Source organism: Lepidochelys kempii, chromosome 8 (genome assembly GCF_965140265.1).
Source record: "Lepidochelys kempii isolate rLepKem1 chromosome 8, rLepKem1.hap2, whole genome shotgun sequence".
Classification (NCBI taxonomy): Eukaryota; Metazoa; Chordata; order Testudines; family Cheloniidae; genus Lepidochelys; species Lepidochelys kempii.
The window spans coordinates 5061877-5077648 of record NC_133263.1 but is presented as its reverse complement, the minus strand read 5'-3'; the positions used below and the strand labels follow the sequence as shown (position 1 = coordinate 5077648).

At 52.2% G+C, this 15772-nt stretch overlaps 1 protein-coding gene across 4 annotated transcripts in view; it reads right to left on the bottom strand.

Moving 5' to 3' along the window:
* LOC140915533 (LON peptidase N-terminal domain and RING finger protein 1-like) overlaps positions 1-15772 on the bottom strand; it is a 52767-nt gene that overhangs the window by 23240 nt on the left and 13755 nt on the right. Inside the window, exons 6-12 of one of the 4 annotated variants that reach the window (XM_073355287.1) lie at positions 15122-15224; positions 11070-11184; positions 10169-10290; positions 9501-9659; positions 8564-8726; positions 7635-7781; positions 1608-5054 (exon numbers count right to left, since the gene is read on the bottom strand). In XM_073355287.1, the coding sequence (XP_073211388.1) occupies positions 4857-5054; positions 7635-7781; positions 8564-8726; positions 9501-9659; positions 10169-10290; positions 11070-11184; positions 15122-15224 (1007 nt within the window). In that variant the 3' untranslated portion in view covers positions 1608-4856. The other 3 variants (XM_073355288.1, XM_073355290.1, XM_073355289.1) reach the window with 3 other exon arrangements.

The window sequence follows — 15772 nt, the reverse complement described above, 5'->3', positions numbered from 1 at the left end:
ATTCCTTGCGAACAACCTTTAACTGGCCTCCCCTCCTTCCTCTACAGCACAGGGAATGCTGCCAAGTGTAGCTAACCTGGCATTCTGCTCCCAAAGCATCCACCTTCTTGTTCCTCTTCGCCCAGAGCATTCAGTGATTGGCCAGCTCCTGGGAACTGCCCCACTCCTCTCCCACGGCGGGACCATCACCACATGGCTGCGGGCATTTAAAGGTTCAAACCATTTCATTATTTAACTAAAGCCAAAGACCCTAACTCCACAATATACTGAAGTTCAAAGTCAATGTGGAGGCTATTCCTGCTAGGCCTTGCTGAGTCGAGGCCTGAGTGAGCATGTGGTTAGCCGCCTTTGCCCCTCCTGCTCTGTCCCAAAGGGATTCCCCAGCCCTCAAGCCCTTTGATGAAGATTGCAGAGAGCCTCCTGCAGCGATGAGCCTGACACAGGCCAGGTTTGGGGCTGGAGTATGTGCCCCAGGGGACATTTCCTTAGAAACTTGCTGCAGCACGGAGGATTCTCCTACCCTTTGTGGAGTTTCTTTTTAAGCCTTTAACTGAAAAGCCCACCCCAGTTTCTCGCTCTCCCCAGTTGCTGAGCAGGAGGTGAACCCTGGGCTGGTGCTGCTCTCTGCAACAGGCAAGACAAGAATAGGTTTTCTTTCCCTTTTTTGTTGTTGGATTTTGTGGGTGGAGGATTCTAAGAACATCACCCTTGCGGAACAGGTGGGCACCAGGCCACCACATGCCATAACAGCCAGAGTGGCATTCCCTGGAGATGGCATTTCTCCTGGAGCTTTACTAAGGGGAAGGTTGGGGGGTGGCTCTTTATCAAGCCACTTCTTAGCACCTTATCAGTGATCGCACTGGGCTAGGTGGTGACCCTTGGTCCCATAGAGGGCGCTGTGGCACCTAAGCCCCCCGAAGGAGCTCACTCCCGCCAGAGGAGAGTGCACAGAGGGTGGGTGCAGGCAGGACTGCCAAGTTCTGTGAACTGGTGGATCTGGATGATGCCGTCTCCCTCCCACTCCTCTCTGCCCGCCATGTGCCCCAACATGCATGGACTACCATTGTCTCTGGCCCTTATGCAGGGCACCTAAGGTGCAGGGAAGCTCCTTGCACACACTCCCTCCTGCATGCGTGGCACAAAAGCTGGGGCAGCTATTTGCAACTGCAGCTCTGGCTTGGGAAGCAATGGGGATGCTGTGGGAACAGGGCTGCCCAACATGGGTGCATTTCATAACACCTTGGTTGGAATCAGTGGAACGCCCCCCATTTCCCAGCAGCCACCTCCCTCAGAGGAGCCGCAGCTGAACGGAGCCCAAGATACAATCAGCTCCCAGAGTGTTTATAGCTCTCCCTGTATACAAGTCTTCACACCTCCTCCACTGCACCAACCTCACTCCCTAGCCTCCTCCCAGGTCTTCCTCGCTCAGCCTTCCACCCCGATCCTCTCTCCTGCCAGTGCTGTGTCTAACCCAGACTGTGAATGTCTTAGGGCAGGGGCATTACCACTCCACGTGTCTGCCAAGGCCCAGTTGCCACATGAGGGCTTCTGCTCAAGCTTTGGTTGAGCGGGACTCACGGGAAGGAATCAAACCAACCCAGTCAGTGTTCAAACAGGCACAACACAAAACACTCTCCTTTATTTCTTTGACAATACGGAGAGTTTTGTTCAAAGAGGAAAAATCTGCTCATAAAAATCCAAATGGACTCCAAGCAAACTGGAGCGATTCCAATGAGTCTCTACCAGACGCGGACATGGAAGGAGAAGTGGCTCCGGTGGTCACCCTCCATGGGGCTTGCCAACTGCTAAGCTAGATCACTACTGCTAAATGGGAAAGTCTTAGCAGCAACTTCCAGACACTGCCCCCATCACATCTTATCTGTGCTGCCAGAATAAGCATGACAGCAAACCAGGTGGGTCCCGGGGGATGAACAAGGTGTAGGGTGAACAATGCTGGCCAGTCGAATCTGCGGCCAGTCGAATCTGCAGGCCTTCTGATCAGCTTGGCGAACTGGTTGCGCCCACCACAAATAAAATAAAGGCACTTCCCAAAGTTCAGTGGAGAGAAAACTGTGTGTTTGTCATTGGCTTTCAAACCCCTTTCATATTTCCATTCCTAGCAGCAGCCAATCCCTTCTGTAATACACTGCAGCCCCTCTGTATGGACACCCCTGCTGTCGTTCTACCCAAAACTCCGGGGATTCCCACACAGGCCAGGCAGCCAGAGCCCCTCACCCCCAGTTGTCCCACCACTACGGTCACCTTTGGGGATCACCATGGGCCCAGTGCTGTAGTAACAGGTGCAAAGCAGGAGAGGGAAAGGCCAAGTTCAGGGGTGAAGACAAAAATCCAGCTTTGACCCATCCTTACCAGCCACCCCATTCTGTCTTTAGCTTCTCAGGAACTGCAGGCCTCAGTTTATCTGGATTGTCATCCCCCAAGCAAGGCACTTTGTCGGGAAGTAGGGAATCAAACCTCCAACGTTGGAGGGTGGGGGAGGAAGGGTGGTGGGGGTGAGCAGAGGTGCTTGAACTAGCTGAGGGGATCGGGGTGGAGCAGGCAGGGGGGCTGGAGATTCTCAATCCTTTCCTACATGGTACAAATAATACCGAACACAGTGAGAGATGATCACCTGAACCATTCTAGATCCAAGCTCATACGCCAGATACTCTGCTGGTGTAAATGGGAGTAGCTGAGGATGTGGTGCAAAAAGAGACAAAAAGAAAAGAGAGGAAGAGCTCCTCTACCTTGCTCCAGCATGGCCTAGACTGGCCTCTCCTGATAGCACATGGAGTCCCCCGATAGTAGTTGGGAGAGATGGGACAGGCAGGGCTACAATCCTGGCAAATCTGTAACCCAGCGAATAACTGATTATTTTTTAAATAAAGAACTAAATAAAATTAAACCCAGCCCCATAGAAATAATCTTCTTGTTGGGAGAGAAAACTACCAAGTCTAGATAATCTGCAGAAAAGCAGCCACAAAGTCCTAGCTCACCCTCATTTCCTCCACCTTTCATCTCATTCCATTGTATTCAGTGACAAGGCGAAACTAGTTAGAGGCACTCAGACTCTTGCTCTCCTGCTACGGAGAAGTTTAGATCCAGCTCAACCTTAGCATCACAGGCCCATCATTAGCCAGAAGAATCCCAGATCCACTCATCCGAACCATTCTGAATTTATGGACATTTAGATTTGAAGCCCCAGCCCCAAACCTGTCTCTATCAGTTTCATCTGAAGGTTGCATCCAAAACTGGAAGGACCTCATCTTCTGATCTCGGTTCAAACTGCAGCCAAAATCTAAGGACAAAAGCTTTCAGCCCAAAATGGCAGAAATATCACGAGAAATGCTGATCTCACAAGATTTCCATCGCCCAAGATGACGGAAATCTCATAAAATCATTTGTGGGCCAAATTGCCTGAGATTTTGGTGCCTTCAAACCCAAAGCTTAATGAGCTGGCCCAGAAGCAGAATCCCATTTTAAACTCAATCCAGATCCAACCGCGGCCTCTTTGGCACATCTCTAATCTGAGCAAACTCTCCCTGCCTTCCTCATTCCATGGCATTCCTCTTGCAGCAGATATAAACTACATGGGAAGGTCTCTGAGTTACTATAAAGAATTCTTTCCCACGTGTCTACTGGTGGGTCTCACCCACATGTTCAGGGTCTAACTGATAGCCATAGTTGCAGTCGGAAAAGAATTTTCCCCCAGGTCAGATTGGCAGAGACCCCGGGAGGTTTTTTGCCTTCCTCTGCAGCATGGGGCAGGGATCACTTGCAGGTTTAACCTACTGTAAATGGTGGATTCTCTGAAACTTGAAGCCTTTAAACCATGATTTGAGGATGTCAATAACTCAGCCAGAGGTTATGTGTGACAGGAGTGGGTGGTTGAGGGTCTATGGCCTGCAATGTGCAGGAGGTCAGACTAGATGATCACAATGGTCCCATCTGGTCTTAAAGTCTCTGAGTCCATGAGAAGCAGGTGGCTGACCATTAGGAGAGCAACGCAGCAACATCTCTTAGCATTGCCAGACTGAATGTGGGGCAGAAGCTTCCTGCAAATTAAGACACCCAAACAAAAGCAGAGAAGGAAGCAAACCTGAAAGACGGAAACATACTGAACTGGATATATTAAAATAGCAACTTCTCTTTCGGGATTTTTGGACATAAGCAGCTGTTAGAAGCTGACCTGAGAAGATCAGATTATTTCATTTAATTTAATTAATTTAACTTAACTCTTTTTTTTATGGACTATCAGATCAAACTCATGATTAAAGACAGCAACTCTAACTCACGGGAAGCTACTGAAACCTCCCCCCTCCCGTTACAACTCTTCCACTCATTTAAAACCCCTTTTCCTCACCTAGCGTGCAGAGACTGGGACAAACTAGCAAACACTAGTGACCCTGATCGTGGAAGAGCCCAAAACGATGCGACACCTGGCATTTATTTCTGGTTGCCCTCGAGAGAGATTTCTCGATACCAAAATAGCTTGGCATGTGGCTTTGGCTCATAGAGGCAAGCCAGTGTCCTTAGCCTGGCCCCACCTTCAGACTTGCTGCCTTCCTTAGACCTACTGAGATGCTCCTAAATCCCCTAAGCAGCTTATCAAGACTGCATGGACGGCGGTGGTATCACTAATGGATCAAGGACTCTAGCTGCCTCTGCATGCCATTGCCAGCTCTGTTTGCCAGAGAGGCTTGTGCGCGGCTGGTTGCTAAGGTCGGTGTGCGGATGAAAAGACAATAAAAACATGGAGGCCAAATACAGAAATAAAACCGGTGACATCTCCATCCCCGGCCCTCCCAAAGAAAGTGCTGAGCAAATTGGCCAAGGCACCGGCAACGCCCCAGATTTTAGATTCTGCCTCTCGGGCGGATGTCTGCGAGTTGGTGGCCGTAATCACGGTGCTGCAGGATGCCGGTCAGGATGTGCTTCAGCTGAGTGAGGCGGGCCCGCAGCGAGGTAGTGGCAAAGAGCCGGAGCTGGTCAGATGGGTCCAGGGGCAAGATGGAAATAAGCCACCAACACCAAGCTGGTCCATCTTTGGTGGCCTAGAAGAGAGAGAAGAAAGCTGCAGTTCAGAAAGAGGATGGGAGCTTGACACAAGCCCAGGCAGTAGGGCCTGGGACCTGTGGGATATCCTGTAGGAGGCATTATGCCCCTGGTGGACAGGATCGCCCCGTCAGACCATTGTTAGTCAGATGTCCACTTGGACATCTTAGTTACCCGTCAAGGGCCAGGCCCATTGCAGAACAGAACCAGGCTCCAGAATTGAAAGACTCAGACATATATACCACACGGTGCTCCAGAGTGCAGCTATGGCCAGAAAAGGGGCTGCAAACATGGCAATTCCTTACTCAAAACACCGCTTTCTGGGTCTTCAGATGGCTCCTTGCTTTGCTGACCAGGGGGCCAGATCCTCTCCTCTGTTATATCCACACAGCCCCACTGGGGCTACCCCACAGCAGTGTGCACTGTGTCCAGTGGCTTTTGCAGAAAGGAGAGTGTTGCCTACAGCAGTGGTTCTCAAAGCCGGCCCGCTGCTTGTTCAGGGAAAGCCCCTGGCGGGCCGGGTCGGTTTGTTTACCTGCCGCGTTCGCAGGTTCAGCCGATCACGGCTCCCACTGGCCGCGGTTCGCCGCTCCAGGCCAATGGGGGCTGCGGGAAGGGCAGCCAGCACATCCCTTGGCCCCCGCCGCTTCCCACAGCCCCCATTGGCCTGGAGCAGCGAACGGCGGCCAGTGGGAGCCGCAATCGGCCGAACCTGTGGACGCGGCAGGTAAACAAACCGGCCCGGCCCGCCAGGGGCTTTCTCTGAACAAGCAGCGGGCCGGCTTAGAGAACCACTGGCCTACGGCAGTTCTCAGTGGGGAAAGCCTTACCCAGGGTATCTTTAGGACCCTTTGTTTGCCCTTTGTTTGGGCACATGCAGCTCCTGGATCTGAATGCAGCACTGCAGCACCTATTCATGCCATTTAGGTGCGCAGTTGGGCACCTAAGTAATCTGAAAAAAATGCTCTTTAAAATGTAACCAGGTTTAAGAGAAAATACCCCACTCGGGGGAATGAGGACAGGGCCTGCCTCTAGTTTCAGGCTGTCTAAAGCAGCGTAAAGTCCAGTCACATTCAGAAGAGAATCTTTGCAACCAGTAGAAATGTACTCGCTTAAGAAAAGGAAAGCTTCTGTCTGCAGAGTCTGAATCCATCAGAAGAATGTGACAAGCGAGTCGGATCCAGCCCTTTGGGCACCTCGTCCCTAGCCAGAAATGCCATTTCCTTGAAGGAGCCGCAAATATTTACCTTTTTTATTTTGATTCCAGGAACAGTTTAAAAATATCTGTGGGCCGCCTGTTAGATAGCAGAGGGTCACAAACCGGCACTAAAAATTATGCTGAGCAAGGGAAACCCTCTCAAAATAGCAATAGGAGCAACTACTACGCGAGGCAGACCACGTTGCCTTATTTGTCCCCTCTAGGGTCCCCGCCAAACAGCAAGAGCTTTGTGGGGACTGGTTCGTCCCACAGCATATACTCTAAAACCAGGCAAATGGGTCTCACGGTTGACATATTCACCAGGACAGTGCCCGTGAAAACTCATGGTCGTGCACCTGGGATTGAGATATATCTGCTGAAAGGACCTCCCCCTGCCCTCCCTGCTCCAACTCAGACCCCTTGCAGGGTTTAGCCATGAGATCATAGTAGGTTCCCCTAGCAATTCATCTTGGCATGCAGAATACCTCAGTTTCCCCTGTGACCCTATCACTGTCCTCAAACCTGTTCTTGTTTTAAAAAGGAGAGAGTAATACATTGCTCTTTGGGGCAGGGACAAGCTGCAGCACCTAGCACAATGGGGCTTTGATCCCCAATTGGCACTTTTACAAACAAACATACATTTGGGCAGAAAATAGCCAGCCCAGTTGCTCAGTAGCGTGGAGTGCAAACTCCACCCCCTTTCCCCCCAGGTCTGCTAATGTACGATGGTGTGGCCTGCAGAAAGCCCTGATGGTCCAGTCCTGGGCTCCCCACACACTGCTCCACCAAGGCACCTCACTCTCGACCTGCAGTGCCTTTTGCTGCTCCTGCCCTGGACATCCGGGCCTTTTATTTTGTAATGATGGACTTCTGCTTGGTGCCTGTTCGATTTTGAAAAATCAGAGAGGGTACAGAGTTGATCTGCAAGAGTGATTCAAGTTTGGGAGAACCCCTCATGATGAGAGAGTAAAGGAGCTCACCCAGGAGCAATTTCATGACAGTCTCTAAGTGCCTACACAGGAATCTCTCTGCTATGAGAGGTCTTTAATCTAGCAGACAGAGGCATCGTGGGATCCAGTGGCTGCAAGCTGAAGTCAGCTACATTCAAGCTGGAAATCAGATGCAAATTTTTAACAGTGAGGGTAATGAACGACTGCACCAGCTCCTCAAGGGACACGGCGGATCCTCCTCCGCTTGGAGATCAAGCCTGGATGTCTTTCTAAATGCATGCTCTACTTCCACCACGGGGCTCCAGGTGATGCAGGAGCTCAGGTTAGAGCTCACAAGGACCCTTTCTGGCCATTGCATCTGTGGAATCTGTAAGTTTATTTCTAAGAAGGCAGCCATCCCAGAGGCGCCTCACCAGCAACTCCCTCATTACCTGGATGTCCTCTTCCTTCTCAGGCAGGGGGCCGCGGTGCATCAGAATCTGCCTCAAGGCAGCATCCCCGTGTTCACAAAACTTCTGCGCCTGCTGGTAGGTGCACTCGTGCAGACGGTGCAGCTCGGCCAGCTCTTCCCCTTCCACCTGGCCGGTGGGGAGATGAAAGCAGAATGAAAGGAAGAGTGATGGGGAGCACCCGGTGAGGGGGTGAGAGATCAGGGGAAGGGAGTTGGAAGGAGACAGTGCAGGAGTGGTGAAGACAGGAGAGGAGAAGAAAGCAATACAGGGATTTTAGATAAACTGGTTCAGTAACATAGTACATGCAGGAGCAGTGCGAGCACGGGTGAGGTTCCTCTCTGCAGCAGGCAGTGCCAACCCAGCATGACACTGCTGTCATCCCAGCCACCCGCCCCCACAGCACTGTGTCCATTTAGTGGCTCCTCGAAAGGCTGCGACCAGCAGAAGTTGGCCTGGGTCAGCTCACTCGCGGAGGGGGCCGATCCCATGTGCACAGCACCGGTTCCTCGTTCAACACCACCAGTGCACTGGCGAGCTATTCGGCCAGCGGGGGGAAGGGATGCCCTCCATGACGAACCTGGCCTGCAGCACAGAGGTGGGGGCAGCCAGTTAGGCGTTGGGTGCAAGGAGGTCAACATGGGTGAAACGGCTGAAGTCCGTTCTTGGAAACCCCCGCACGCTCTAAGCCTGGGAAGTAGAGATTATAAAGCACCAAGGGATGAGCTGGCAGCAGATGGCTGGAGCGAACGGAAATTCTGAGCCCCAGAAACGCGCCTGGAGAGAACGTTCCCATGCGCCAGAATTCACCGTTCTGGGGTAGCCCCATTTCAACCGGTGGTCTGCCCCGCTGAATGACTGCTACTGCCCCTGCTGTGCATTTATACAGCAGCCCTACGGGCTGCTCTCACCTTCTCGTCCTCCAGGTACTCAATATCAGCAGTGTTGTAACCGTCCCTGTGTCCCCGCCTCAGCACCCGGAACCGACACCTTCCTATCGTGTCCACCAGGGATCGCCCGTCGGCCAAGAACTCCATGTGCTGAATCTCCAACATGCAGCCGTAGTCCGCAAAACTGGAGCAGATGAGAGGGGAGTATGAGGAGGAGAGGGAAGGAGCTTAGGCGTGAGAGCAATGCGAGAGCGTCTTTCCACAAAAAAAGGAAGAAAAAGCCCCAGTAACTGGCTGGATGAAGGCCCTACACACAGAGAAGTTCCCTGTCAATCTGTAAAACCCTCCACTAAGCCACATACATCTGCAAGGGAGTGATTCCTCCAGTGTCCAGGACACTGAATTATGTCCAAGCTACGCAACCGGTAACTATGGATATATTTTACTCAGGGCTCTTGCATATCATTGCCGGAGCCCTGAGCATCTTTGACCCTTGTGACCCAGGTGGGCAGCCCACCATCTTCCCACCAGGGGAGAGGGGTTTTGCCTTTTGGAGCCTGTCAGTGCTGTTCTGAAAGGAACTAGAGGGGTGCCTCTTGGAGGATCTGTGCAGCTTCCTTTCCCCACCCTCCAAACTCCCTTCATGTGGATCATTCTCCTAACGGGGGTTTCCAACAGAAATGCTGGAAGAGCTGTAGACCACAGCACTGCTGTACCTGGCCCTAACCACTGGACCATCTTTCTTCCAGCATTGACAGTGGCCCCCCGTGGACATCACAGGGCCCCTAGACTGACAGCTACTATTTTGGAAGATAAAGACACAGGAATTGACATGTCTACAGCAAAAAATGGGGCAGTCGATAGGTCTGAGAGGATGAAGCATAGGTAGTGGGAGGAGGGGGTCACAGATGGAGAGATGAGAATGCAGCTGCAGTTGGTGCCTTGGTCCATGGCTCACCTCTTCCCACTCTCATACATACACATGCCAAACATCTTTGTGCCGGTCTCCTGGCACCTCCGCATCATGAGACGGTAGCGAGGTTCGAAGACGTGCAGCGGGCACGAGATGCCCGGGAAAGACATGGTGCACACAAAGATGGGGATGTTCTTGGTCAGGCTGCAGGGAAGGGGATGACAGGAAAGAAATTCTTGGTCACTGCTTTGAAACTTCACCCCTTTTCCGTGTGGACGTGGCAAGAGCAGCACATGGAAAAGCATAGGACACCAAGTCTCATCAGTCTCAAGGAGTCAATTTATACTTAGCAGGACCTGACCAGTCTCACAAACCTGCTCTTTAATACTGCATTCCACCAAGAGGCAAGGGATGCATGAAGAAACAATGCTCTGGCCTTGCAGAATAATAAATCATCGCCTCAGATCATCCAGGGGGCTATAACTCTGCCAATGAAGCCATCCAGCTGATCTGATATGGAGGCCCAGTGGAGAGAACCCCACCAACCCACCAGGTAGCAGCTTCTCAGTGAGATCCTCTCTGTTCTCTGAAGGGCCCTTTGAGACTGAAGGTCTCCCCTGTCCACATTATGGTACAGGCACGTACACTCGCTCTCCCGCCCCTCTCCCCACAAACACACCCACACACATATATTGAAGATGTTCTTTGTTTACTTTGAGAGCTCTGCCATCTCAGCCTCATGCACCCGTTTCCTGTCTGCCAGCTGCGAGGGAAAGGTGGCCGCCATGATCTCCACCAGCAGGACGGTGGGGTTGTACTTCCCAGCCTTCAAATACTGGAAGAGAGGGAAAGAGAAAGAAGTATAACCTTGGTCAAAAACATTCACGGTAGTGCAGGGGCCCAACTGAAGCTGGGAACTATCCCCACCCCTCATGGAGCCAAAGGCCATTTCAGATCAAAGAATGGGAAGGAGAGAGCCCACAATCTTCTTCTCCCAGTGATGTAGGCCCCTCCCATTCCAGCTATAGGAGGGTTTCCCACAGGTGTAATAGGATTAGGTGTTATAGGAAAGGAATTGCCAGACTGGATCAGACCTATGGTCCATTTAGTCTAGTATCCTGTCTCTGACAGTGGCCAATATCAGATGCTTCAGAGGAAGCTTCAAGAACACCCTGAGATAATCTGCTTTGTGATGGTCTCCTCTTAATCCCTGTTAGTTAGAGATTCCCTTAATCCCTGAGGCATGAGGGTTTAATCCCCTTCCATTTTTGTTAGCCTTCACTATTATAACCCTAGATGTATATAAATGTGCAGTTCCTCTGTGAATCTAGCTAAATTCTTGGCCTCAACTAGTCTTGTGGCAATGAGTTCCACAGTCTAATTGCATGTTGTGTGAAAAAGCATTATACGATCACACATACATGAGCAGACCCAGTACCCCATCTGGTAGAGAACAGTGCTTGCCAATGTACAGCACAGTCCTAGTCTTATACCCTCCTAGTTTGGCCAATATTGCTTCCAGGCCTGCTGCTTTTACAGCTGGAGCGTGTTAACAGCAGTGCTCCGATCTCCCTTCTGCTCCAACCCACAGAGTCACCAGAGGCTTCCTCTTACCTCTCTCAGGCTCTGTTTGCACAGTGGGCAGTTGGGCCTGTGGTCCAGACAGCGCTCCAGGCACTCCTTGCAGAAGGTGTGGCCGCAGGGCGTGGTCACTGGCTCAAAAAACATCCTGCAGAACCACAGGCACAAGGTTGAGCAAACCGAAGGCAGGAGGGTGGAAGAGGGGTGCGTGGAGTTACAAGCCATGATTTGGCCTTAGAAGAGCCGAAAGCCCAGGACGGAGAGAAGCAGAGAGCAGGCCCCCCAGGTAGCTGGGTCCCAGTCTAGTTAAGGTTTCGTAAGCCAGCAAAGCATGTGTGCTCTCTGGGCAGCCAGTGCGAAGGACGTGTGGGAGGCTCGCGGACGCACACTTTGAGCTGCTGCAGTCTGAACCAAAGCAAGGGCACTGCTTTGCGGGCAGCCCGTGGCAGATGGAGTTACCACACTCTGGGTGCCACGTGACCAGGGTGTTAGGGGGCAGGGTGCATCTTGCCCGCCACTGACACATGTCTCTCTGTGGCCAGAGCTCACGAAGGACCCACCGCGCTCTTAAAGCTCCAGCTGTGCCCTATGGCACCTAGGACTCACCGGCTATGCAACCTGTCAGGATGCTTTACTGGGGACCTGGCGGAGGCCGGAGCCAACAGGAGAGGAGACTGTGTTGCCATGCTTACACCCCAGAAAGGGGACGAGCACTTTACTGGGGATCTGCTTGTTAGTTTGTTCTATGAATTACTCTCACTGCTGGGAGGCAGGGGGGAGCTCTTAGAGCTAGAGCAGAAGGATGGCCACTGGTTAGAGCACTAGCGGACACCTGGGTTCAAGCACTGCCCTGCCATAGACCTCTTGGGTGAGTCTCATAAACCCAGAAGGGACCATTAGATCTAGTCTGACCGCCCCTGTATCACAGGCTATTAACCTGCACCCAAATCCCGCTATGTCGAGCCCAGTGACTTCACTTAAACTCAAGCATTTCAAACCTCAGGAGACTAAACTGCTGTGTACCACAGGTATCAAGTACAAGTGAGACAGAGATCCCACTGATGCCCTGCAATGGCAGGGAACTGAGTAGGTGAGACAGAGCTTTGTGATCCCAGGAGGGGAGCCAGGCCTCATTTGCGGAAGAAAGTGAAAAACTCCCAAGGTCCCAGCCAGCCAGTGGGGGCAGATTCCATCCTGACCCTGACTATAGCGACCAGTTAGACCTTGAGCATATGAGCTAGACCCACCAGCCAGGCCTCTAAGACAGACGATTCTCTGTACCAGCTCAGAGCACTGGTCCACCCCAACCAGTATCATGTCTCTAGCTGTGGCTCATCTCTGATGCTTCAGAGGAAGTTGGGGGGGAAAAAATTCAAAGTGTATGTTGGGGGTGGGGATTCCTTCCTGACCCCAGCAAGTGACTGGCTGAAGCCCTGAAGCATGAGGTTAGACAACAGTCATTATCATACTGTAGAGCTAAACGTGTTATGAGCATGCTGAAGGCAATGCAGACAATCCCATTCCCTCCATGGTCCATGAAGGAAGGGGCTGAACAGGGGGAAGCACAGACTCACAGTCAGTCTATCTGCTTCAGGTGCCCATCTGTAAAACAGGACTAACAGCCCTTCCCTCCCTCACAGGGGTGCTGGGAGGATACACAGCTTAAGAGGGTCAGGCAGCCAGAGGCTATGGCAAATAGAACCATAGAATTACCATAGACAGAGAATTCACCCTCTGACACCTGCCCAGCACCTCCATCTTACAATGCAAGTCAGCTCTCCTGCACCTGGTGCTCACTCCCCTAACAGCCAAGCCTCCTGGCAGGCAACTGACTGTAAAGGAAATGTGCAGCTGAGTATGACTAGTGTTTGGAAGACACGTGACCCCATGACACTCAGTGACTTTGCCCCAGAGCCTCACACATCACTGAACATCTCCGCTCACATGGCCATCTCCCCTTCGCCAGGAGCAGCCAGCCTAGCAAGTTATTCCCAGAACTTGCCAGCACTTGCCAGTCAATTTGCCAGGAGGCCCCAGCTCTGTGCAGCATCTTGGCTCGCACAGACCATTTCCTCTCATCGAACTGACGTCTACACTAATGGATTAATCGCATTATTATTTTTAATCGAGGGAACTCAGGCTTAAAAAATAACCAGCCCTTGAGCTGCAGACCAGGACTGGGTCATCCAGAGGGATTAGCGCTTCAAGCCACTGCTCCTGGGTTCAGAGGCTGATCTGAAGTCCCAGGGTGGTCACGGGGGCCATGGCTCAGGGACAAGTTGCCTGAGCGCAGTGCGGCCATAGGTCTCTGCTAAACAGAGGCCTGAGGAGGGAGCAGCAGGTTTAAGGTCAGGACTGAGGAGCCCTGGCAGAGCTGTTTGTTCAGGTCCTGTCTGCTGCTGGCCAACATACCCAAGCACAAGGCCTAGTTCTCCTCCCGTCCCTGCTGGTGGGCATTAAGGGTAGCTCCACTGAGCCAGAACACAGTCAGACCCAACTCGGAGAAAAGGCCGCATGTACCACTTCTCCTTGTTGCAGGGGCAAGCCATGTCCCAGATCTCCTTTCTCGCGGCTGGGAGAGGCCAGCCGTTTGTGAGGGAACATGCCCACCTTGGCCTGCTGCTTAGTTAGCTGAATGCTCCAGTGTGAAGCCTGTCTGTGATGCTGGCTTACTGCTTAATCAGAAGTATAAATCACCGAAAGCTTATGCTCAGATAAATTGGTTAGTCTCTAAGGTGCCACAAGTCCTCCTTTTCTTTTTGCGAATACAGACTAACACGGCTGTTACTCTGAAACTTCCCCTGATCGGCAGCCTGGGCTCCGATCGATGGAGTTAAACCACTAAAACCTCGGAGATCAGCCCCACAGCATCCCTGCTGGAGTCCTGGTGATCCCACACACGCTGTCTCGTCCCTGCACCTGCCTAGAGGCAGGGCAGGGGTTTCCTCTGGAGGCAACCGGGGCGGTCAGCATTAGGCAATGAAAGACGCTACATCCCACCAGCACTGACGAAGGCCAAGCATGCTGCCTCCAGAGCGTTCCCAGCGATCTCCTCGCCCAGAGAGCACTAATGACTGGCCTATGTGACTTTCCGTAGCAGGTGGCAGGGTCCCACCAAATGGCCCCAAAAGCCTTCCCCCGGAGGAGGGGAGGGTCCACCCAGACATGAAGAGTAACAGATTATTTGGGACAAACCCAGGGAAGGGAGAGAGGTCATGGGCCAGCAAGAGAGTAGGGACCAAAGAGGGACATAGAGCAGAGAGCCCTGGACCAGTGCCCGCTGCTTGGAGAAGATGTTAACAGGCCAGGATGTGCTGCCCAATGGAAGCGCCAATCATTGGGCTAACATTTCTCTCCTGGCTTCTCTCTCTCCATTACAGTTTGGGCTTCTGGACACTTGTACATGCCTCATTCCCCTCCTCAAAAAACAGTCCTGGGATTAAACGACTGGCGATTTTCAGGTACATTGGGCCAAATTCACCCCTAGTTTAACTCCACCCTCCTCAGTTCATTTACAGTGTGGGTGGTACATTTCCCACGGTGCCCATTCGCTGGCTGAACCCCCCCCCGCCCCCCCCCCCGTGTAGCTACTAGGAGCAGGGAAAGGGTTAGGAGCGGCCTCAGGCCCAGGCTGCAATGTACAAACGTCTTTGTCTTCTTGTTGCGCGCACATGAGCCTTCAGGAGCGGGGAGGAGGACAGCTGTGTAAGGGTTCCAGGTACTCAAAGAGTTAAGTGGATAATGAAGTTAATTTTAACACACCCTTTGGCAAGTTTCACTTGGTTTCGCTATCAACTCACTCAATCACATGGCCCTCAGCCTACGGGTGCCTAGTGTTTTCATTACAGTGAATCACACAGAGTGCACTAGGAATGCTGACTTACGAGTTGGTGGTAACGGACTCTGTTATCGACATCAAAGGGACCGACCACACATTGTTATCCGTGTCCTGCGCGCTTTATCGTGCGTCCCTCGTTTAGCTTTGCCTGCGCTTGGGCATGAAAAATTTAGCAGCAAGATGTGAGCAAAAGGTCTGGGCCAGCAAACTGTGCCCCCAGCTCGGCAAAAGCCGTTTGGTGACTCACCGTATGCAGAGGGAGCACTCCAGGTCAGACACGCTCAGTAGGTCCCTTAGCTCTGGCTCGTGGCGATGGCTAGATTTTGCTCCTGCTGTTTCCTCCCCGATACCTAGAAGCAGAGGAATGAGTGATGCCCTCTGAGAAACGCTTGGGGGTTTTCATAGATTTAAGGACAGAAGGAACCTCTGTGATCACCTCATCTGCCCTCCTGCAGCATACAGCCACAGGGTTTCAGCCGGGTGGATTTCAAATGTAACATTTTAGCAGGCAGTGTGGCCTGGATCTCAAGTCTAGTGAAGCAAGCGTAAGACCAGGAGCAATCATTTCTGCCCTGCCGCTGAGTGAGTCATTCTGCATGGCCTGAGTGAGTCATTTCATCCCTCTAGGTCTGTTTGCCCATTTGGAGAATGAAACTAATTCTCTGCCTCCCACGGGTGGTGTGAGGTGTAAATCGTTACTACCCAGACAATGCTTTGAAGAGGAAAAGCCAAAGTGCTAGGTAGCGTTATCTAATTGCATGTGTGTGTCGCGGCAGTCATCATGCCCAAAGCTAAGGCCAAGTTCATACTTTGGAAAAACATTTTCCCCCCGTGTGTACAGGACAGGAAGTGTTTCTCACTCCGGAATGGAGGGCCTGATCCAAAGCCCCTGGAAGAT